At 41.5% G+C, this 21,986-nt stretch overlaps 1 protein-coding gene across 1 annotated transcript in view; it reads left to right on the top strand.

Annotated features, from left to right (window-relative positions):
• Positions 1-21,986, top strand: part of LOC114668325 (zinc finger protein 616-like) — a 65,190-nt gene that overhangs the window by 23,998 nt on the left and 19,206 nt on the right. The window contains exon 4 of the mRNA XM_051934004.1: positions 13,690-14,063. Within this exon, the coding sequence (XP_051789964.1) occupies positions 13,690-14,063 (374 nt within the window). The remainder of the gene's footprint in view (positions 1-13,689; positions 14,064-21,986) is intronic.

Genomic DNA, 21,986 nt, shown 5'->3' with positions numbered 1-21,986 from the left:
AATATGACCAAGCTTACTGTTAAGAATGCAACGTATAGTTGTACATGAGAAAAGCAATCTTGCCTGAAATCAATGGCAACCTTTTGTAGGTCTATGAACTTAATTTAAAGTTTAGGTTTACACGGTGCTTTCTTTCCGAAGTACCTGCACTCATGAATATGTCTGTATGCGTCAGTCGCTCAAATCCCCGCGCTTTGCACCGACGAATTACTGCTTTTAAATTTTTATTAAGAATAAAAGAAAACCTTTTGAAATTGAGGGAAAATATACCAATAACAATTTGTTAAGGATCTGTTTTTTTGTGAAGCTGCCTTCACTCGAGTGATCACTTCGAGCTGACTTGCTGGCTAACCATAAGCGTTACCTGGTAGGTAACCACCCATACAATCAGATTGTGAATCAGACTACGAATGCCGTGAATGTAATTACCCCCAATCTACATGCTGTCAAATAAACGAACCACCAATTTTAGGGGCTTCGCCTCTAGCGCTGACGTCCGAGGTTCGATTCCTGTAAGGGAGTGAAATGAGTGGGTGGTTACCTACCAGGTAACGCTTATGGTTGGCCAGCAAGTCAGGTAACATCAGCCACGGTGCCTTCAGTTGTGAGAAGCAGATCATAGAATGGATGAAAATAGTTTACTGTCAAATAATGCAAAGAGTACGCGACACGTCTTTCCCCCTTATTCTTGGCTCATCAGGCGTACACACTCAATGCACTCGCTTACAGTAATCGAACCTCGGACGTCAGCGCTAGAGGGGCTTCGCAGCGGTGAAGTATTGCTTTTAAATTTTAATTAAGAAGAAAAGAAAACCTTTTTAAATTAAGTCTTAAAAAGAGGTGTAACGATATTGACAATAAGCTACGCAAACCCACCAAGACATGCAATCGTTTAAATCAAGGCGCGAGTCGAAAAACACCATCCCATAATATTAGTTAACGATTAACACATTTCTATATGTATTGTAAGCATACAATACAACTGATAATATGTTGCGCTTATTTATCTGGTGTACCGACATTTTTGCGCTTTTAACGGCTGAAATCTAACGTGGTTTGTGCCCTTCAGAATGAAAAGAGTTTGCATTTACCTTTTTAATAAAAGGTGAGCTTTTAAGCCTGAGATATCACCCCGTAAATGCACACGTTTAATTGCACATGTGTTAATATGTATGCTTACACAGTATTAAAAGACACTCAACAATTACACAGTATTAAAAGACACTCAACAATTAACGTCATTTACCTTCGTTCCACGTTTGACTCGTGCTATAAATCTCTTCCTCGTTTTCAGTTCACGTGATTACGTAGGAGGCGTAATACGTGATGACGCGATACGCGACTCCGCCTCTTCCATTAGAGTATATGGACAAAAAACAGGTTCCAGTTATGACCATTACACGTAGAATTTGGAAATGAAACCTGCCTAACTTTTGTAAGTAAGCTGTAAGGAATGAGCCTGCCAAATTTCAGCCTTCCACCTACACGGGAAGTTCGAGAATTAGTGATGAGTCAGTCAGTCAGTCAGTGAGTCAGTGAGGGCTTTGCCTTTTATTAGTATAGATAAACATTGATAAGCTGGTACATTTTTAATACATAGTACAAAAGAAAAGGAGAAAAAAACATAAAATTCGGGATGGTAATATTTTTTATTTAAGTTTATCGAGGTTTGAGAAGCCTTCAAGTCAGTGTTTCCCAAACTCGGTCCCGGGGGCCCTCTGTGGCTGCAGGTTTTCCTGATCAGTGACAACACCTGATAACACTGATCTCATTTAATTAGCTGATATTATTTTTCTTTTACTCTACATTCAGAAAAGCACAGCAGCATGAGTTTTACATTTATAAGACATTTAGAAATATTTCTGCTTTTGCTGTAGATTTAAATGCTTAACTCTTTTTTGTTGGTTTGTTTATATTTTTGCCCTTTCCCTGTGCAGTTTTTCCCCTTCGTTGTATCTCATTACTTCGTCTTTACTTACTTACTTTAAGCAGGATTTAAATGTAAGTCTTCTTCAGTTGGATGATGAGCCCCATCGTAGTGAGGACATGTGGCTTCGCCTGGAAATTATTAGGGAAAGAGGTCTTATTTTAGGAGTGTGTTATAGACCACCCAATTCAGACAGTAATTTCAACATACATCTTTTTAGTAATATCAAAAAGGCAAGTTTACAGGGAAATATTATAGTCATGGGGGACTTTAATTATCCAAATATTAACTGGGATAACCTTACAGATGGCGGAGTACAAGAGCAGGAGTTTTTAGAAGTAATCAATGACTGTTTTTTAACACAGCATGTTAAAGCACCAACACGGGGTGAAGCCTGTCTGGATTTAGTATTTTGTAATAATCAGGATAGAATTGAGGGTGTAGAGGTGATTGAACCACTAGGGTCAAGTGACCATAATGTAATACAATTCTCAGTATTTTGTAAGAGTGCAGATGCAAAGACTAAAATTGTTAAGTTGAACTTTGGTAGGGCTAATTTTGAGCAGATGCAACAAAGTCTAAGTAGGATACACTGGGATAAGCTTTTAAGTGTGGAGACAGTCGAGGAGCAGTGGAACAGGTTTAAAAATGTTTTACATGTAATGCAGGACAGATACATACCTAAATTTGGAATTAATAGGAAACTAAAAAAAACTCCACGGTGGATTAATAAAGATTTAAAAAAAGAAGTTGCAAAGGAAAAACTGCTTTATAAGGCATATAAGACTAATGATTGCTAAGTGAATTGTATGGCGTATGAGAACATGAGGGCAACCATTAAGAAGGATATCACGAAGGCTAAAAGACAGTTGGAGAAGAATATAGCAGATAAGGTGAAAGAAGACCCTAAGAGATTCTTTCAGTATTTTAGTAGTAAAAGAACAGTCAAGGAGGAGGTCAAGTGCATCAGGAATAGTAAAGGGGAATTAAAAGATACAGACAGTGAAATAGCGGATGCCTTAAACTTACATTGTTCTGAGGTGTTTACAAGTGAGCAAGTGGATAACCTCCCAGAGGTAACAGGGACTACTAAGGAGGTACTGAGGGATTTGGAAATTGTAGAGGGAGAAGTACTGTTCAGATTAAATAAGCTGAAATCGAACAAATCACCAGGACCAGATAATATTTATCCTCGTGTTCTTAAGGAGGCTAGTGAATACATATATAAACCCTGGAAAATAGCAAATATCATCCCATTATATAAAAAGGGTGACAGGGCAGATGCAAGCAACTATAGGCCAGTAAGCTTAACATGCATCACAGGAAAATTAATGGAAGGAATTATTAAGGATAAGATCGAGTAACACCTGGCAAGGACAGGAGTTATTCTAAGCAGTCAGCATGGGTTCAGAAGAGGGAGGTCGTGTTTTACTAACATGCTGGAATTCTATGAGGAGGCAACAAAAGGATACGATCAAAGTGGAGCTTATGATACTGTATTATTTATGTGGACTTTCAGAAAGCATTTGATAAGGTGCCTCATGAGAGGTTGGGCATCAAATTAAAAGAAGAGGGAGTTCAGGGTGAAGTTTTAGACGGGTGCAGAATTGGCTCAGACAAAGGAAGCAGAGGGTGATGGTGCAAGGAACCTCATCAGAACTGGCCGATGTTAAGAGTGGTGTTCCACATGGGTCAGTGCTAGGGCCGCTGCTATTTTTAATATATATAAATGATTTAGATAGGAATATAAGTAACAAGCTGGTTAAGTTTGCGGATGATACCAAGATGGGTGGATTAGCAGATAATTTGGAATCCGTTATACTGTATCATTACAGAAGGACTTGGATAGCATACAGGCTTGGGCAGATTTGTGGCAGATGAAATTTAATGTCAGTAAATGTAAAGTATTATATGCAAGAAGTTAAAATGTTAGGTTTAAATACACAATGGGCAGTCTGAAAATCGAGAGTACACCTTATGAGAAGGATTTAGGAGTCATAGTGGACTCTAAGCTATCGACTTCCCGACAGTGTTCAGAAGCCATTAAGAATGCTAACAGAATGTTAGGATATATAGCACGATGTGTGTGGAGTACACGTCACAGGAGGTTATGCTCAACCTTTATAATGCACTGGTGAGGCCTCATCTTGAGTACTGTGTGCAGTTTTGGTCTCCAGGCTACAAAAAGGACATAGCAGCGGTAGAAAAGCTCCAGAGAAGAGCGACTAGGCTGATTCCAGGGCTACAGGGGTTGAATTATGAGGAAAGATTAAAAGAGCTGAGCCTTTACAGTTTAAGCAAAAGAAGATTAAGAGGTGACATGATTGAAGTGTTTAAAATTATGTAGGGAATTAGTGCAGTGGATCGAGACTGTTATTTTAAAATGAGTTCATGAAGAACACGGGGACACAGTTGGAAACTTGTTAAGGGTAAATTTCACACAAACATTAGGAAGTTTTTCTTTACACAAAGAACGATAGAAACTTGGAATAAGCTACCAAGTAGTGTGGTAGACAGTAAGATGTTAGGGTCTTTCAAAACTCGACTTGATGTTTACTTGGAAGAAATAAGTGGATAGTACTGGCGAGCTTTGTTGGGCTGAATGGCCTGTTCTCGTCTAGAGTGTTCTAATATCAATTTTCTAATATCTTCTTTCGGCTGGTCCCATTAGGGGTTGCCACAGCGGATCATCTTCTTCCATATCTTTCTGTCCTCTGCATCTTGTTCTGTTACACCCATCACCTGCATGTCCTCTCTCACCACATTCATAAACCTTCTTAGGCCTTCCTCTTTTCCTCTTTCCTGGCAGCTCTATCCTTAGCATCCTTCTCCCAATATACCCAGCATCTCTCCTCTGCACATGTCCAAACCAACGTAATCTCGCCTCTCTGCCTTTGTCTCCCAACCATCCAACTTGAGCTGACCCTCTAATGTACTCATTTTTAATCCTATCCATCCTCGTCACCCCCAATGCAAATCTTAACATCTTTAACTCTGCCACCTCCAGCTCTGTCTCCTGCTTTCTGGTCAGTGCCACTGTCTCCAACCCATATACAGGTGCTGGTCATAAAATTAGAATTTCCATTCAAAAAGTGAAACTTGTATATTAGATTCATTCATTACACACAGACTGATGTATTTCAAATGTTTATTTCTTTTAATGTTGATGATTATAACTGACAACTAATGAAAGTCCCAAATTCAGTATCTCGGAAAATTAGAATATCAATTAAGACCAATGCAAAAAAAAGGATTTTTAAAATATGTTGGCCAACTGAAAGGTATGAAAATGAAAAGTATGAGCATGTACAGCACTCAATATTTAGTTGGGGCTCCTTTGGCCTGGATTACTGCAGCAATGCAGTCTGTGGCACTGCTCAGGTGTTATGAGAGCCCATGTTGCTCTGATAGTGGCCTTCAGCTCTTCTGAATTGTTGGGTCTGGCGTATTGCATCTTCCTCTTCACAGTACCCCATAGATTTTCTATGGGGTTAAGGTCAGGCGAGTTTGCTGGCCAATCAAGAACAGAGCTTTGGCACTGTGTGCAGATGCCAGGTCCTGTTGGAAAATGAAATCTGCATCTCCATAAAGTTCGTCAGCAGCAGGAAGCATGAAGTGCTCTAAAACTTCCTGGTAGACGGCTGCGTTGACCTTGGACCTCAGAAAACACAATGGACCAACACCAGCAGATGACATGGCACCCCAAACCATCACTGACTGTGGAAACTTTACACTGGACCTCACACAATGTGGATTCTGTGCCTCTCCTCTCTTCCTCTAGACTCTGGGACCTTGATTTCCAAAGGAAATGCAACATTTACTTTCATCAGAGAACATACTTTGGACCACTCAGCAGCAGTCCAGTCCTTTTTGTCTTTAGCCCAGGCGAGACGCTTCTGACGCTGTCTCTTGTTCAAGAGTGGCTTGACACAAGGAATGCGACAGCTGAAACCCATGTCTTGCATACGTCTGTGCATGGTGGTTCTTGAAGCACTGACTCCAGCTGCAGTCCACTCTTTGTGAATCTCCCCCACATTTTTGAATGGGTTTTGTTTCACAATCCTCTCCAGGGTGCGGTTATCCCTATTGCTTGTACACTTTTTTCTACCACATCTTGCCCTTCCCTTCACCTCTCTATTAATGTGCTTGGACACAGAGCTCTGTGAACAGCCAGCCTCTTTAGCAATGACCTTTTGTGTCTTGCCCTCCTTGTGCAAGGTGTCAATGGTCGTCTTTTGGACAACTGTCAAGTCAGCAGTCTTCCCCATGATTGTGTAGCCTACAGAACTAGACTGAGAGACCATTTAAAGGCTTTTGCAGGTGTTTTGAGTTAATTCGCTGATTAGAGTGTGGCACCAGGTGTCTTCAATATTGAACCTTTTCACAATATTCTAATTTTCCGAGATACTGAATTTGGGACTTTCATTAGTTTTCAGTTCTAATCATCAACGTTAAAAGAAATAAACATTTGAAATACATCAGTCTGTGTGTAATGAATGAATCTAATATACAAGTTTCACTTTTTGAATGGAATTACTGAAATAAATCAACTTTGTCATGATATTCTAATTTTATGACCAGCACCTGTAACATAGCTGGTCTCACTGCCGTCCTGTAGATCTTCTCTTTCACTCTGCTGATACCCATCTGTCACAAATTACTCCGGACACTCTTCTCCACCCATTCCACCCTGTCTGCACTCTCTTCTACACCTCTCTTCCACAATCCCCATTACTCTGTACTGTTGATCCCAAGTATTTAAACTCTACTCCCTGCATCCTCACCATTCACTGACCTCCCTTTCATTTACACACGTGTTCTGTCTTGTTCCTACTGACCTTCATTCCTCTCCTCTCTAGAGCATATCTCCACCTCTCCAGGATCTCCTCAACCTGCTCCCTACTCTTGCTACAGATCACAATGTCATCAGAAAACATCATAGTCCACGGGGACTTCTTGTCAACCTGTCCATCACCATTGCAAATAAGAAAGGGCTCAGAGCTGATCCCTGATGTAATCCCACCTCCACCTTGAATGCATCTGTCACTTCTACCGCAGACCTCACCACTGTCACACTTCCCTCGTACATATCCTGTACAACTATTACATACTTCTCTATCACTCCCGACTACCTAATACAATACCACAGCTCCTCTCGAGGCACCCTGTCATATGCTTTCTTCATGTCCACAAAGACGCAATGCAACTCCTTCTGGCCTTCTCTAAACTTCTCCATTAACATCCTCAGAGCAAACATCGCATTTGTGGTGCTCTTTCTTGGCATGAAACCATCCTGCTGCTCACTAAACATCACCTCTCTTGTTAACCTAGCTTCTACTACTCTTTCCTATAACTTCATGCTGTGGCCTTATCAATCTTATCCTCCTGTAGTTAGTCCTGCACATCCCCCTTATTCTTAAATATCAGCACCAGTACACTTCTTCTGCACTCCTCAGGCATCCTCTCATTTTACAAGATTCCATTAAACAATCTGGTTAAAAACACCAGTGCCATCTCTCCTAAACACCTCCATGCTTCCACAGGTATGTCATCTGGACCAACGGCCTTTCCATTTTTCATCCTCTTCATAGCTGTCCTTACTTCCTCCTTGCTAATCTGTTGCACTTCTGATTCACTGTCTCCTCATCATCCAACCTGTTTTCTCTCTCTCGTTTTCTTCATTCTTCAGCCTCTCAAAGTACTCTTTCCATCTGCTCAACACACTCTCCTTGCTTGTGAGTACGTTTCCATTTTTTATCCTTTTATTGCCTTAACCTGCTGCACATCTTTCCCAGCTTGGTCCCTCTGTCTAGCCAATCGGTACAGGTCCTTTTCTCCCTGCTTAGTGTCCAAACTCACCATACGCCTTTTCTTTAGCCTTCGCCACCTCTCTCTTCACCTTGCGCCTTATCTCTTTGTACTCTTGTTTACTTTCTGCATCTCTCTGACTATCCACTTCTTCTTTGCCATCCTCTTCCTCTGTATACTCTCCTGTACTTCCCCATTCCACCACCAGGTTTCCTTTTCCTCCTTCCTCTTTCATGATGTCACGCCAAGCACCATTCTTGCTGTCACTCTTACCACATCTGCTGTAGTTTCCCAGCTGTCTGGTAATTCTTCACTGTCACCCAGTGCCTGTCTCACCACCTCCCTAAACTCAACCTTGCAGTCTTCCTTTTTCAACTTCCACCATTTGATCCTTGGCTCTGCCCTCACTCTCTTCCTCTTCTTGATCTCCAACGTCATCCTACAGACCACCATCCTATGCTGCTTAACTACACTTTCTCCTGCCACCACTTTGCAGTCTTCAATCTCCTTCAGATTGACTCTTCTGCATAGGATGTAATCTACCTGTGTGCATCTTCCTCCACTCTTGTACGTCACCCTATGTTCCTCCCTCTTCGTCAACAGAGCCATCCTTTTGGCAAAGTCCACTATCCTCTGACCTTCTTCATTCCTCTCCTTGACACCATACCTACCCATCACCTCCTCGTCTCCTCTGTTCCCTTCACCAACATGTCCATTGAAATCCGCTCCAATCACCACTTTCTGTCCCTTGGGTACACTGTTCATCACTTTATCCAACTCACTCCAGAAATGTTCTTTCTCATTTCTGGAGTCATTGTATCTCGACATATAATATATAATATATATAATAGAGAGAGATACATTGTTTGAGTTTTAGTTGTTCCTTTTACAATTTTGCAAATGTGCATGTAAATATACAGTATATGTATATGATTGTTCAGGGCTGTTTATTTTATGCATTTGAATATGAAGCAGCAGGATGTCTTTGCTCTAAAGAATCTGTTTTGTAATATTTATAGCATTTCATAAGGAAATAATAACAAAGTAGTTTGTATGAAATTTGAAGGCATTTTTAAAGAAGAACTAGGGGGCATCGCTTGCACGTTTTTGAATTCTTTACGACGCTCTACTTTGTCATCTACTCTTTGTATTTTATTTCCGGCCCTGGGCATGGCTAAATTTCTTGGCAGAAAGTCCCATCTTGCCGGACGTGAAATTATCTCTCTGAAAAAGTCATGTCTCGTCGCAGGGTAAAGTCTCATCTCCCAAGATTTTTTTATTATAATAGAGAGATGTGTATTAAGTTAGCAAATTCTGATAAGTATTGCACTAATTAAATGCCTGAACATCACCAGTGCCTTGGGTGTTTGTTGAAGGAGTGTTTAGTTTGCTGCATAACTACATACGCAAACATGTGGTGAGGGCAGAAGGCCGAGCAAAATTATTTTTCCATAGTCTCACCGAAGTTTTTACTTCTGCAACTGCCATTGTCATGCTCCATTTGGCCTGTTGGTAACTATCAACTGCGTGTGGAGTCCCTCAAGCTAACCACGTCAGAAAGGCCTCCTTCTTCAGTCTGACTGCTTCCTTTACCACTGGTGTCCACCACCAGGTACGGGGATATTAGGTTTCACTCCCACTTCCCACAGAAATCCAAGTATGATGCACTCCCACAGCAGAGCGTCCATGTTCATTTGAACTTGTCTTCAGCTATACCAATTGCAGAGCAGTGCACTGTGCATGTTCGACTTACCCATAAGCCATTGTAAGCATTTTTCGTTGTGTTGGCTTCTAACCATTGCAGTTACCACATAATTTTCAAATTGCCATTACTTTTTGATTTACCGTCATATCAAAAAGATTTTTAAGGAACTTTAGTCTGGCTAATTTTAATAGTGTGTTTCAGTGGGGAGAAGTCAAGCACATTAAGTCCTCCATCAGCTGTTTTATTTTTAAATGTTTAAACCTTTTCAACTCTGAAGCCTGTCCTTCTGTATCAAATTAAAAAGAATCTTGACCATATTTGCATAACCTTTTTACCTCGACAGATCATCTCCGTTCATTGTTATTCACATTCGTAAAAACATTACTGTCCAAGTGTGAGTTGCTTTCTGTGCACGGCAGGCAACTAGAATATAATCACTTGTATTGTTTCATTGCATGTGATAAAGAAAATAATTGACAAATCTGGTGTAACAGACGGCTGACAGCTCACCCCGGCTGGGACACCCAGAGAGTTGAAGGATGGGTGAAGGCAGCTACTTTGGGACACTGTCTCCCCCAAGACACTAGTTGGCAGCTTCCCTGGACTGTAGCGGTGCCCCAGATTCCCACAGGGAACTATGGGACATGGAGTTCTTTATCTCAGCCCTGTTGGGTATCACCAGGAATGCTGTGGAACAAAGATGGGAGACAAGGTTCTCACCTAGCCTGGAAGTACTAGCAAGTCACAGGGATGGAAGCCCAGAAGTACTTCTGGGCTGATTAAAAACTGAAGTGCTGGCAGGTCACGTGGACAGAAGAGCAGAAGCACTTCCGGGTCGGGGACTATATAAAGGATTGCTGAAAACCCAGCAAGCAAGTCAGAGTCGGGAGGAAGAGGACAAAGTTTGCTAGTAGGTGCGGAGGAGGAGAAAGAGAGAGAAGAATGTTGTTTATTATGTATTGGTGCTTATTTGCCTGTTTAGCTGTGGCTATGGTGCTTGGAGGGCACTGTAAGAAGGAAGAAAAATAATTGAAATACTTCTTAGTGCTTTTACCGTGTGTCCTGCGTGTCTGTCTGTTGGTGTGATATAGCGGGTCTGCGGCTCAGAATAAAAGACCAGTTTTAAATAAGTAACTGCCGCACTCGCGGCTTATAGAGGGGGTGCGTGGTACTGTTGCCAGAGCAGTTCTCGGACTCGACGTGGTGTGGGTGTTTCCTCGCTTAAGTGTATAGGTGAGGAATCCTCCGTATCCATAATTGATGCCGGGAGCTGCTAATTGCCACACCTGTGCCACATCCCCATTATAAATGGGGGAAGCGCGAGTGCGGAGAAATAAATAACGGAAAAAGAGGACGGAGGTTAAGAAGAAGGAGAAAAGGCAGGAAGCAAAGGAGCCGGTGTGAGTGAGCAAGTGAGAGCAGGTTCGCTGTAAGAAGGACAGGCAGCTGGGAGAAGTGAGCCGTAGCAGGGTGTTTGGCCGGCACCCAGGGGCAGATGGATTGGGTCACTCCTGCTGAGTTTTGCAGAGGAGTGACCACGATCAAGGACAGTTTGCCGTTGTAAGGGAGGCATGGGTAGTGGAAGCCCCAGCGCGAGTGCCCTGGTCGCTGGAGAACCCAAGTCTCGGTATGTCGGAGCGTTTTGGAGCCAGGAACTGAAAGGCTTGCAGACAAATGGGAGAGGTCAGCTGCAGGTAGGGTGACTCCACTGGTGCATGGCTCGGATGGGAGAAGCGGGGGAGCCGCCAACAGAAGGCAGCACTGGGTTTTGTTTTTAAAGGACTGCTTCCAGCCATTGTTTTAACCTCGTTTTAATGGATTTATTTATTGGATTTTAACCTCCACATTTTCACCCTGTTTTTAATGGATGATCTATTTATTGACATTTTGCAGCACTGTTCTTTCTTATGGACACTGTTTTGGTTTTGACTGTTTTTAATAAAAGCACTGTTTGCTCTTGCCACCTTCCCCTTGCTTCATTTTGGTGTCCTCATTGTCCAGCTCATCCGGTTACATTACCGGCGGTGTCAGGTTCAAGAGGCACCCCAAAGAAAGATGGGAGCATGGTGCAAGAACCCACATCGTCACAGTAGGGTTTAAGGGGCAACAGTGACCCCCTAGCGTCCACACTGGAACACTGTCATTTATTACAGTTAGGTAAAAAGTACAAATATAAATTTAGTTGTTTTTCACGCCATTTGGAATGTGAATTTCACAAACAGCATCTATACGACATGGGGAAGGAGAACACGTAAGATGGCGCATTATGGATGAAGTAAGTCATGAGTCGAAACCACAGCGCTGAAAGGCAACTCACTCACAACGCTTTCACAAACACAGCAGACCTGACAATGTATACAAATGTAGGAATAAACAGTCGGCTTGTTTTCTTTGTGCTACATGAAGGTACTGACACATATCCAAGTCTGGACCATGCTGAAGCTGAAAGGACAGACGGAATGTGTGACTTAGCAATGAATGAGATGCTGTTTAGGGATAAACAAAAATCACATGTTTTTGAGTAAAGCTGTATAGCAAGCACTGAATCGCATACACACAGTGGTTTGACAGACTAGTCTTAGGCTTTTTTCCTAAATGATGTCTTATAGCATACTGACGCTGTATTAGACTCCTTATGATGCTGCCTGATGTCACTGGTACCTTCTACTGTATAATAAGGTCTGCTTGGATCTTTTTTTTTTCATACTAAAATCTACTTAATTTTCACATTGTAAATTTGTCTTAATAGGTCCAATCTTACTGCTTTGCTTTCACGAAGTTACCACAGACATTCAATAAGCACATCTTAACTTGAATTAACACATGAAGCAAATCCAGAGGCCTGCTATTCAGATCTTTTATTTTAAACACAATATGTGTAAGCCTAGGAGTGAACACTGGTGGGCTGCATCTATTTAAGGTGGTCCCCCTCAAGCCTGTTGGACCATCGGTGCACACTTCCTAAAGTGATATGAAGGGTAATGAGTTACTGTGAATACACTTTAATGTGATTTCTTTAGTACTAGAGTGTTTGTACCGTGTTCGCCATTATGGGTGTAGCGAGAAGTCAAACAAAATGACGCCTTTTATAGGCTAAATAAAAATATTATAATATGCAAGCTTTCGAGGCAACTTGGGCACCTTCTTCAGGCAAAATGTAATCAATTTATGATTGCATAAATTACATAATTCATTACATATTGCAGCATTTCTCAACCTTTTCATAACAGTTTTAATCGCGCCCCCCCCCAACGTTTTTTTGAAACCCTAATAAAATTTATTCCTATATTTTTTGCTGCAGATACACCGCTACAAGTTTAAAATTTCCCGTTCGAATAGCGAAATTACGCCACATATGGCAACATTCGCGCTCCCTTTTGTATAGGGGGGTGCGCCCTACAGTTTGAGAACCTCTGACATAATGAATGATTACCATATATACTCGTGGATAAGTTCTCCTGCGGATAAGTCGGGGCTTGATTTTACCGTATAATTTCTGTTATTTTATAATGTCGGTTGTATAAGTCGAATGTGGAAAACTCGCACTATTGGTGCAAGAGATTATGATATGCTAACGCCCACCTGAGAGAGTAACCACGGAGCACACTGCCTTTTTTTTTCCCTATGTATTGTGGCTACGTGACCACTCGGTAATACCCAAACTATTCCGAAGCGACGTTTGCACTGTTTTGTGTTTTTTTGTATCTCACACCCTCATACACCTTTATCGTAAGAGCATCCCTTATCTACGATGGAGTGTTCAATCAGAAGAAAATATGTAGCTGGTTTTAAATTAAATGCTGTTGAAGTGGTGAAAGAAATTGGTAACTGCATTGTTGCAACAAAATTCGATGTGTCTGAGAAACTGGTGTGAGATTGGAGGAGGCAAGAAGATATAAAAAAATAAATAAATAAATGTTAAGGGTCGCATTTTTGAACACGCATATAAGTCCGGGTCTGATTTTATGATCAGTTTTTCGGGTTTCAAGACCCCACTTATATGCAAGTATATATGGTTCATCCTGCCTGAAGAAGAGGCCTGAGTTGCCTTGAAAGCTTGCATATTGTAATCGTTTAGGTTAACCAATAAAGAGTGTAATTTTGCTTGACTTCTTACTACGTGTGATTTCTTTAAATTGTCTGACTTGACATAAACTTTGACTGAGAAAGTGTGCTATAAAAAGAAACAAATATTTTTAGATCTGATTGATCTATTTATAATGGGATTAAATCCTTTTCTTCCCCACAGTAAGGAAGAAGCAGCTGCCATTTACCTTAACACCAAGATGGATGTAAAAGAGGAGACTTCTATGGCTGACACTAATTCCATGGAGGTGATGACTGCAAATATTAAGAAGGAGGAATGTGAATGGGAGTCTGCCTATTCTAACAAGGAAAGTGTCTGCATTAAGGATGGAAATTATGAACTGGTAACTACTGAGGGGATTAAAGAAGAGGCAGAGGAGACATCTGGCGGCATTGAGATGCACAAGCATAAAATTATGGAGCATGTCGACGTCAAGTTGGGGTCTGAATCATCACAGTCTGACACAAAGAGGACTGAGGACATTTTGCCTGTTAGAATTTGCGATCAACCACCACCTACACTTAAGTCTGGAGAAAGTAAGTGTAAAATTAAAAATAAATGTGTGAGGTTTTAATGGTTGGGATTTTGGACCACAAAAGGTAATCTTGTGTGCTTTATGTGAAACTTGTTTAAAAGAGAAGCTATGTTTTTTTTTTTTTAGGTTGCCATTTATTTCTTCATACTCATGGTATGTATAAATATGTCACATGAAATTTTGTTTTAAAGTGACATTTTATAGGGCCTTATGGAATCTGTTTTATTTTTTTTACAAATTCTGTTTTTTTTTTTTTATTTTATTTTCGGTTCTCACCGTTTTATTTTTCCTTGATTCTGATTTTTTTTTTTTTTTTAACTAAGTACTGTAAACCAACACTAATGAGATGGCACTTTACATTCCTTTTAATGAAACAGCACACTAGCACAACTGAACCTTATTTTGCACTTCCATTCATCAGGTAGGAGCCCAGATCCTCCATGATGCTGTATGCTGAGACTGCAGTAGGACAGTGAGTGCCCTCCAGAACTGTAAGAGCTGTTACTAGTTTCATGCATCCTTCTGAGATGAAGGTTATCTTCACTTTTAGGATCTAGTATATTTGTTACAGCCTGAGGTGATGTGTTCTTGGCCAGAAAGGACTCTTTGTAGAGGTGAATATGTTCTGCAAGGTACCGTAGTGATTGGAAGCAGCTATTCCACCTGGTGTTTCCTGCCTCGGGGCTTCTTGAAGAAGGCAGACTTTACCCATGTCACTAGAGATGCAGCCTCACTAAAGTATTTGTAGTGCTGCCAGGTCTCTCCCACCAAACTAATGACATGACACAAGCAGGCTGAATCTACACTGTTGGGCAGAACCCCTTTTAAAACGTCCTGGTCTGCTATCAGACAGTATGATGCATTGTGGGTAACCACTGCTAAAATGTCATTAAGATTCAGCTGGTTGTTGTGAAGGAACTGAAGTGCTGCTTGTGAAAAGGTGAAAAAGTTGCAGCTCTCCATAAAGATAACATCTGCCAAAAAGTACTGCTTTTCAATACCTGTAATTATGCAAAGTATTTCTAACTATCCAACCCATAATTATGTATTGATGGGTGAACACTTCCTGAAAGACACAGTTGTCCAAATGGGGTTGGTTTTGAGGATACGACTGTAGGTGAATGAAAAGATGGAACTCTGGAGAGGGCAACATACAATCCAGCATTTTACAGCTGCATACAGCAATTCACATCCATGACAAATATGATTCTTCTTAGATAGTCCTGTCGCGTCCACCCTCGCTCTCGAAGCATACACACTGCCTGGTCATGTGCCCGCTCGCAAGAGCAACTAACAGAGACCCTCCCACCAACTGTAAGACCATGGGATACCCCTCGAAACTGTTTAACACGCTGCATGCAGCGATTCACATCCGCGACAAACATGCTTCTTCTTATGGGGTGGGTTTGAGGATACGACTGTAAGGGAACTCTGGAGAGAGCAACATACAATTGTCCGTGACGGAAAACTGGAGGACCGCCGCCGCGCCCCCACCTCCCAGAGCGAGGGACGGGGCTGGACGGCGGGCGCACACAGAGGGCGGAACGGGGTGTGAGGGGAAGGACGCCCAGTGAGTACGATGTATTGATGGGTGAACAGTCATCTCTTAGTCATCGTTCAGTACACACTGCCTGCTCATGTGCCCGCCCCGAACTCCTCACCTGAATTGCTTTCGTCTGTGTACAGTCCACATGCACCTCTGAGCCACGCTGACTTTTCATTGTTCTTTTTGTCCGGGCCAGGTGAGGTTTCCCATGTTGAGTCTAATTAAGCCAAAGGCTCCACACCTGGTGGTGCTCTTCTGTCAATTCCTTTAAGTTTCAGCTTTGCAACCATACTCCCCCCGGAACCCAAAGACTTTGGTTGCCCGGCGGATCATGAGAATAACGCCGCCGGATCGCCAGTCGGCATTGTTTATGGTCGGAACTATGACGGTATGTGATCGTCTTCGAAGCTCCGACTTGCGTTCTTGATTAATGAAAACATTCTTGGCAAATGCTTTCGCTCTCGTGCGAATTGTTGGTGGGCGGGGCTCTGACATGCGTGTGCCATGGTCGGCTGCGTAGTGAATTGTTGGTGGGCGGGGCTCTGTGAGTTGGCATGCGTGGCTCCATCGTGCGTATCACACGGCCTGTCTTGCGTGCTGCTTCTTGCGTGCCCTGGTCGACAAACAAACTGTTTTACACGCTGCATACATCGATTCACATCCGTGACAAACATGCTGGCTGCCCAGCGGGTCATGGGAGTAACGCCGCCGGATCGCCAGTCGGCATCGTTTATGGTCGGAATTACGACGGTATGTGATCGTCTTCGAACCTCCGACTTTCGTTCTTGATTAATGAAAACATTCTTGGCAAATGCTTTCGCCCTCACGCGAATTGTTGGTGGATGGGGCTCTGTCATGCTTGTGCCATGGAGACAAAAGCGACTTTCGCGGTGTTTCTTGCCTGGAGAGCGAGGGTGGATGCGGGCCGGAGAATAAGGAGTATTGTGTAGACAAACATTTTCTGTGTTCCTGCAGGACCATCTAAAAAGAAGCATGTTTGTCGTGGATGTGAATCGCTGTATGTAGCGTGTAAAACAGTTTGCGATGGTGGACGCGGTCATGCATTGTAACCAAAAAGTCAACATGGCTCAGAGGTGCATGTGGACTGTAGCAGAGACGAACGCGAATGACACCGTGTTTTGTGAGTTATTGTGTCCGAGTTGGTGGGCGTGGCTCTGTGAGTTATCATCCTATCCCATTTGGTGGGCGGAGCTCTGTCTTATGTGCGTCTTGCTTGCCATGGACTTAGATGATTCTTAAGCCTTAAATGTTCACAGATTGAAAATGTGCATCATTACATCTGTAGCTTCATTTACTGCATATCTTAAAGTAATTAATTACAAAGCAAAAGCAAACTTATCTGCAAGACGCTAAATACGGAAATTAAACAGAAAAAAAAATAAGGGAAACCCATTTTTAAGGGCTTGTTGCATCTGAGGAGATGCCTGCTCTTCTGACCAGGTTTGTAGGTCTATCCAGCACAGGGCACTAGCTCCCTGGTTGGAATAAGTTCTTTTGGAATTGCGGCATCTTAAGTAACCTGAACCTAAATAGAGGCGATATCCCTCCCTTAGTGATACGGCGGTAAGAAATCACATAAGAGAAAATAACGTAACAGATGGGAAGCCATGACAAGACCTTTGTGTAGAGTCTTCCATTTTCATTGCTGCGCTGGAAGGATTTTCTGGATCGGATGACGTTATCTCCCATCCGTCTGTCGGCTTCAAAGGTGTGCTGGGCAATGTTCCAAGGCTTTATACTCTTTCTCCATGTGCAGACCCCCACTTAGTTAAATCATGCCATTCCAAACAAGGAAAAGAAGATCCATTGTCATGCTGACTCTGACACACAGAAATAGTACAATTCCCATTTCGCAGTTGTCCCTGTCATGTCTTCTAATGCTTGCCTAGCAGTTCTAAATGATGAGCCCCTGTGTGCTAAATCTGGTTTTGTGAGTAGAAAGAAAAGCATATTTAAAATATTTGCGCAGAGCACAGTGACATATTTAAACTTATATTCTGATTTCAATATAATTTCTGGTATTTTATAATGTCGGTCGTATTAGTCAAATACGGAAAACTCGCGCTATTGGTCGAAGAGATTAAGATATGCTAATGCCCACCTGAGAGAGTAACCACAGAGCACACTGCCTTTTTTTTTCTATGTATTGTGCCTGTGTGACCTTACGGTGATACCCAAACTATTCCAAAGTGACGTTTACACTGTTTTGTGTTTTTTGTATCTCACACCCTCATACACCTTTATCATAAGAGCATCCCTTACCTACAATGGAGCGTTTGATCAGAAGAAAATATGAAGCTGGTTTTAAATTAAATGTCGTTGAAATGGCAAAAGAAATTGGTAACTGCACTGCTGCAACAAAATTTGATGTGTTTGAGAAACTGGTGAGAGATTGGAGGAGACAAGAAGATGTTAAAAAAATTTAAGTGTTGCATTTTTGAATGGCTGCGGTGGGTTGGCACCCTGCCCAGGATTGTTTCCTGCCTTGTGCCCTGTGTTGGCTGGGATTGGCTCCGGCAGACCCCCGTGACCCTGTGTTCGGATTCAGCGGGTTAGACAATGGATGGATGGATGGATTTTTGAATGGGCGTATAAGTCGAGGTCTGATTTCATCGATTTTTTGGGTTTCAAGACCCAACTTATACGCGAGTATATACGGTACTCACTTAGCTTGTGTTTGTTATGCAGTGTCTGGATTGAAAGATTTCAACAACCTCAGCTAATCAGACCCATACATATAGAATATTGTGATGACCCTTCCTACCCTTCCTGGTTGCAGGTTTGCATCAAAGGCAGGCAGGTGGAGCTCATCTGTGCCCACCTCCTCTGCAGCGCTCTTAGCAGCCCCATGTCAGGAGTCGCTTCCTGAGGCCCCCATTCTCTGTGGAGAGTACGGCCAGATTGTTACAGTATACATCAAAATACGGTCATGACTTGAATCAAAAATGACAAGGGGCTTTCCTTCTAATCCATTTGAGATGGTGGTTTAATGTCAAAGTCGACGCAAACTTTGTCATCTCAACCATATACAAGTATACAGATAGATGAAATTGCAAAGCTCAGGGTCCACAGTGTAACAACATGAAGTGCAAATAAAAAAATTAAATTAAAAATAGAATTAGAATTTAAATTTAAAATTAAAATTGAAACACAAACAAGACAAGACATTGTGCCAAAGACAAGACAAAGAAGTAGCAGCAATATTGACGTGTATATGAACGCAATATGAACGTTGATGCAATGTATGGTATTATGCAATCTAGATACATAAATCTAGTCAATAAATATGTAATAAATAAATAATAGATATAGATAATACTGAAATTATCAGTGTATGATAATAATTGTTTACACATGTCTTAAACAATGACAGGTCAGAATGTTTCACAGCAGAAGGTTATCAAGAGTGTCGAAATACTTAAAGGTCAGTATGAGATTTTCAGTTCTTTTCTACATGCACACTCGTCTTTGCAGGACGGTGGCTCGCATGTATAAAAGTTCTGTTTTTAGAGGTGGTTGAGGCCATGTGGAAGATCCCAGGGGACAGCATGGTGTTAAGGAGTCTGACAGCTTGGGGGTTAAAACTCTCCTGCAGCCTGGCAGATCTGGCTCTGATGCTGCAGTATCTTCTCTTGGATGGCAGAAGTATGAAAAGTCCATGTGAGGGGTGTAAGGGGTCCTGCACAATGCTTTGCGGACAGTGCGTTTGTAAAATATGTCCTGTAGTTGAAGGGATAGGCACACCAATAATGTTCTCTGCTGTCTTCACTATCCTTTACAGGCGCTTGCAGTCAGATATGTTGCAGTTGCCATACCAGACAGTGATGCAGCTGGTCAGAACACTCTCAGTGGTGCCTCTGTAGAACATGGTGAGGATGGAAGGGGGAATACTTGCTCGCTTCAGCCACCTCAGGGAAGTGTAGTCTCTGCTGGGCTTTCTTGATTAGTGATGAGGTGTTATGCATCCATGTAAGTTCCTCAGTTATGTGCACACCGAGGAACTTGGTACTCCTAACAGTTTCTACATCTAAACCGTTGATGCTGAGTAGGATGTGGGCAGGATGTGATTTTCTGAAATCCATAATTATCTCTCTTGTCGACATTGAGAGAGAGATTGTTGTCTTCCCACCATGTGGACAGCTGTTCCACCTCATCTCTGTATGTTGTTTCATCATCCCTGCTTGTCAGTCCCAGCACCGTCGTATCGTCCGCAAAACTTGATGAAGCCATTTGTAGTATACAAAGACCACAATGGTTGATAAAAGTTCATGAAGTGTGGCGTTTTTTTTTTTTTTACTTCTTGCACATTAACTATGAAGCTTTAGTGTAATATTTTTACTGTCTTAAAGTTGGTACTTTTTATAACTGCCAATTTTAACAATATGGAACACACCTTTTTAAACTTTTTTGTTACTATATTCCTTTTGTCTGTCCTCAAAAAAAAAAAAAAATGTAAACGTGTATATATTCATTCTCGTCATTTTCAATTGACAGCATAGCTTTTAGTATTTTACCATTTCGAATCAGATGTATCAGATTACACAATAGGGCAACTTGGATTACGACAACACTAGATATTAGGCCTGGGTATAAGCATTGATGTCCCAATTCAATTTGATATTGATTTGATCTTGATTTAATTTGTATGCACTGACATTTTTATTTGAAGTGCAGACTTTTTTGGAGATTACTTAACCATTCATAGCTAACATTAATATAATGTGAAAATTCCAGTAACCCTTTATTTGAAGGGTGTCAACATAGTGATTAGTAATGAACAGTAAGCATCAGTATATTCAAGATGTGGAATAAAATATCAAAAATAATGAAATAATAATAAAAAAAAAAATTCACAACACTGCACTTCAAATTCACCCTAATTTAACAAATATATGTATCGCCTCATCAGAGTCCAGACATAATTTTGGGCGGGAATTGATTTGTTTCAAACCTAGTTTTGTTAAATTTGACTTGCTTGTATGGAATGCTATTGGATTTTAATAAAATCCATAAAATGTTTAAAAAAAAAATTAAATAAAATAAAAAAATCACCATAATTTAACTAACAGACGTGTATCGCCACATCAGAGTTCACACACATTATGGGGGGCTCCCTGTTTTAATAAAATGCAATGGCATCTACTTTATTCACAAGATGATCTAGATGTTTTGTATTATTATTATAATATGATCAAATATTGCTTCTTAAATAATAAGTATGTTATTCAGTAACCTATTTATGTGTTCTGAATCTCCATGTAGATTCCCCCCGTATGCCAAATTAATTTCCCTATTAGACATTTAACCCTTAGACTGCCGCATACTTGGGGGTTAATGCACCCCTGGACGCCAAATATTGTTTGCTGCACTTTAAGTAAATGTCACAAATCACCAAGAAAAAGTAAAATTTTAATGGAACACTTTTTTTTTTCATGCAGAGAGCATCACAATTACTGCAACACTGATTATTTTACACATTGCCAATAAACTGTAAACACTATTAAAAAAAAAAAAAAAAAAAAACTACTGGAATAATATGTACAAGGTGCAACTGACGCCATTGATGAAATTCAGTAAATCACCGAGCCAACTGCGCTTGAACTGGCTGCACATAAGCACACAGAGGCAAACACTGATGATTGCAGGCTAGTCTAGTGCAGTGGCTGAATCCCAGAGACCGTGATGCTGCAGGGGGCACCAGTGGTCATGAGCTGGCTGCTCAATGAATGTACGGCACTGACTGATCAGCTGGCAAATTGCACTGGGAAGCGACTATAGCCAGTTATGGCGTTCAACAAATGTACGTCGCCGAATATACTCAGCTCCGGTGTGCTGGCAAATTGCATTGGAAACCGACTATATAGCTGGTTCTGGTGGTTTAAAGGTTAAAATAAGCTTAAATTAGTCAAAATTTAAAGATACAGTGGGAAGACTTGTTCCTTTATATAATTCTGCAAGTTCCATATATCTTCAGTTGCTCACGTGTTGCAGTCACTTTCATCTGTCTCAAAAATGTGTCCTCACAGTTCCTTCTCGGACAACAAGGAAGCATTTTAAAATGAAGATCCAGAGCTGATGCCTGTTGACAGCGGCATTGGATGAATGGAACAGAAAAGATGAGGAACCTGCCATCGTGACTGGCAATGCCAGCGCTACTTCACATTAGCTGCTTTGGTATCGCAGGCTGTTCTGAAAATTACAGCAATTGCCCGCTTTCACCGTAGCAGTACACCTAGCCACGTGCATAAATAGTATTTATTGGAATTGCCAACAAACGACCTTGTGATCGATGCGGTCACGTGAAAGAACATCACATTGAAGATGGTTGAAAGGTTTTAGAACAACATCCAGACATCT

Source organism: Erpetoichthys calabaricus, chromosome 1 (assembly GCF_900747795.2).
Source record: "Erpetoichthys calabaricus chromosome 1, fErpCal1.3, whole genome shotgun sequence".
Taxonomy (NCBI): Eukaryota; Metazoa; Chordata; class Cladistia; order Polypteriformes; family Polypteridae; genus Erpetoichthys; species Erpetoichthys calabaricus.
The sequence above is the reverse complement of the archived record's forward strand: the minus strand, read 5'-3'. Positions and strand labels throughout refer to the sequence as shown.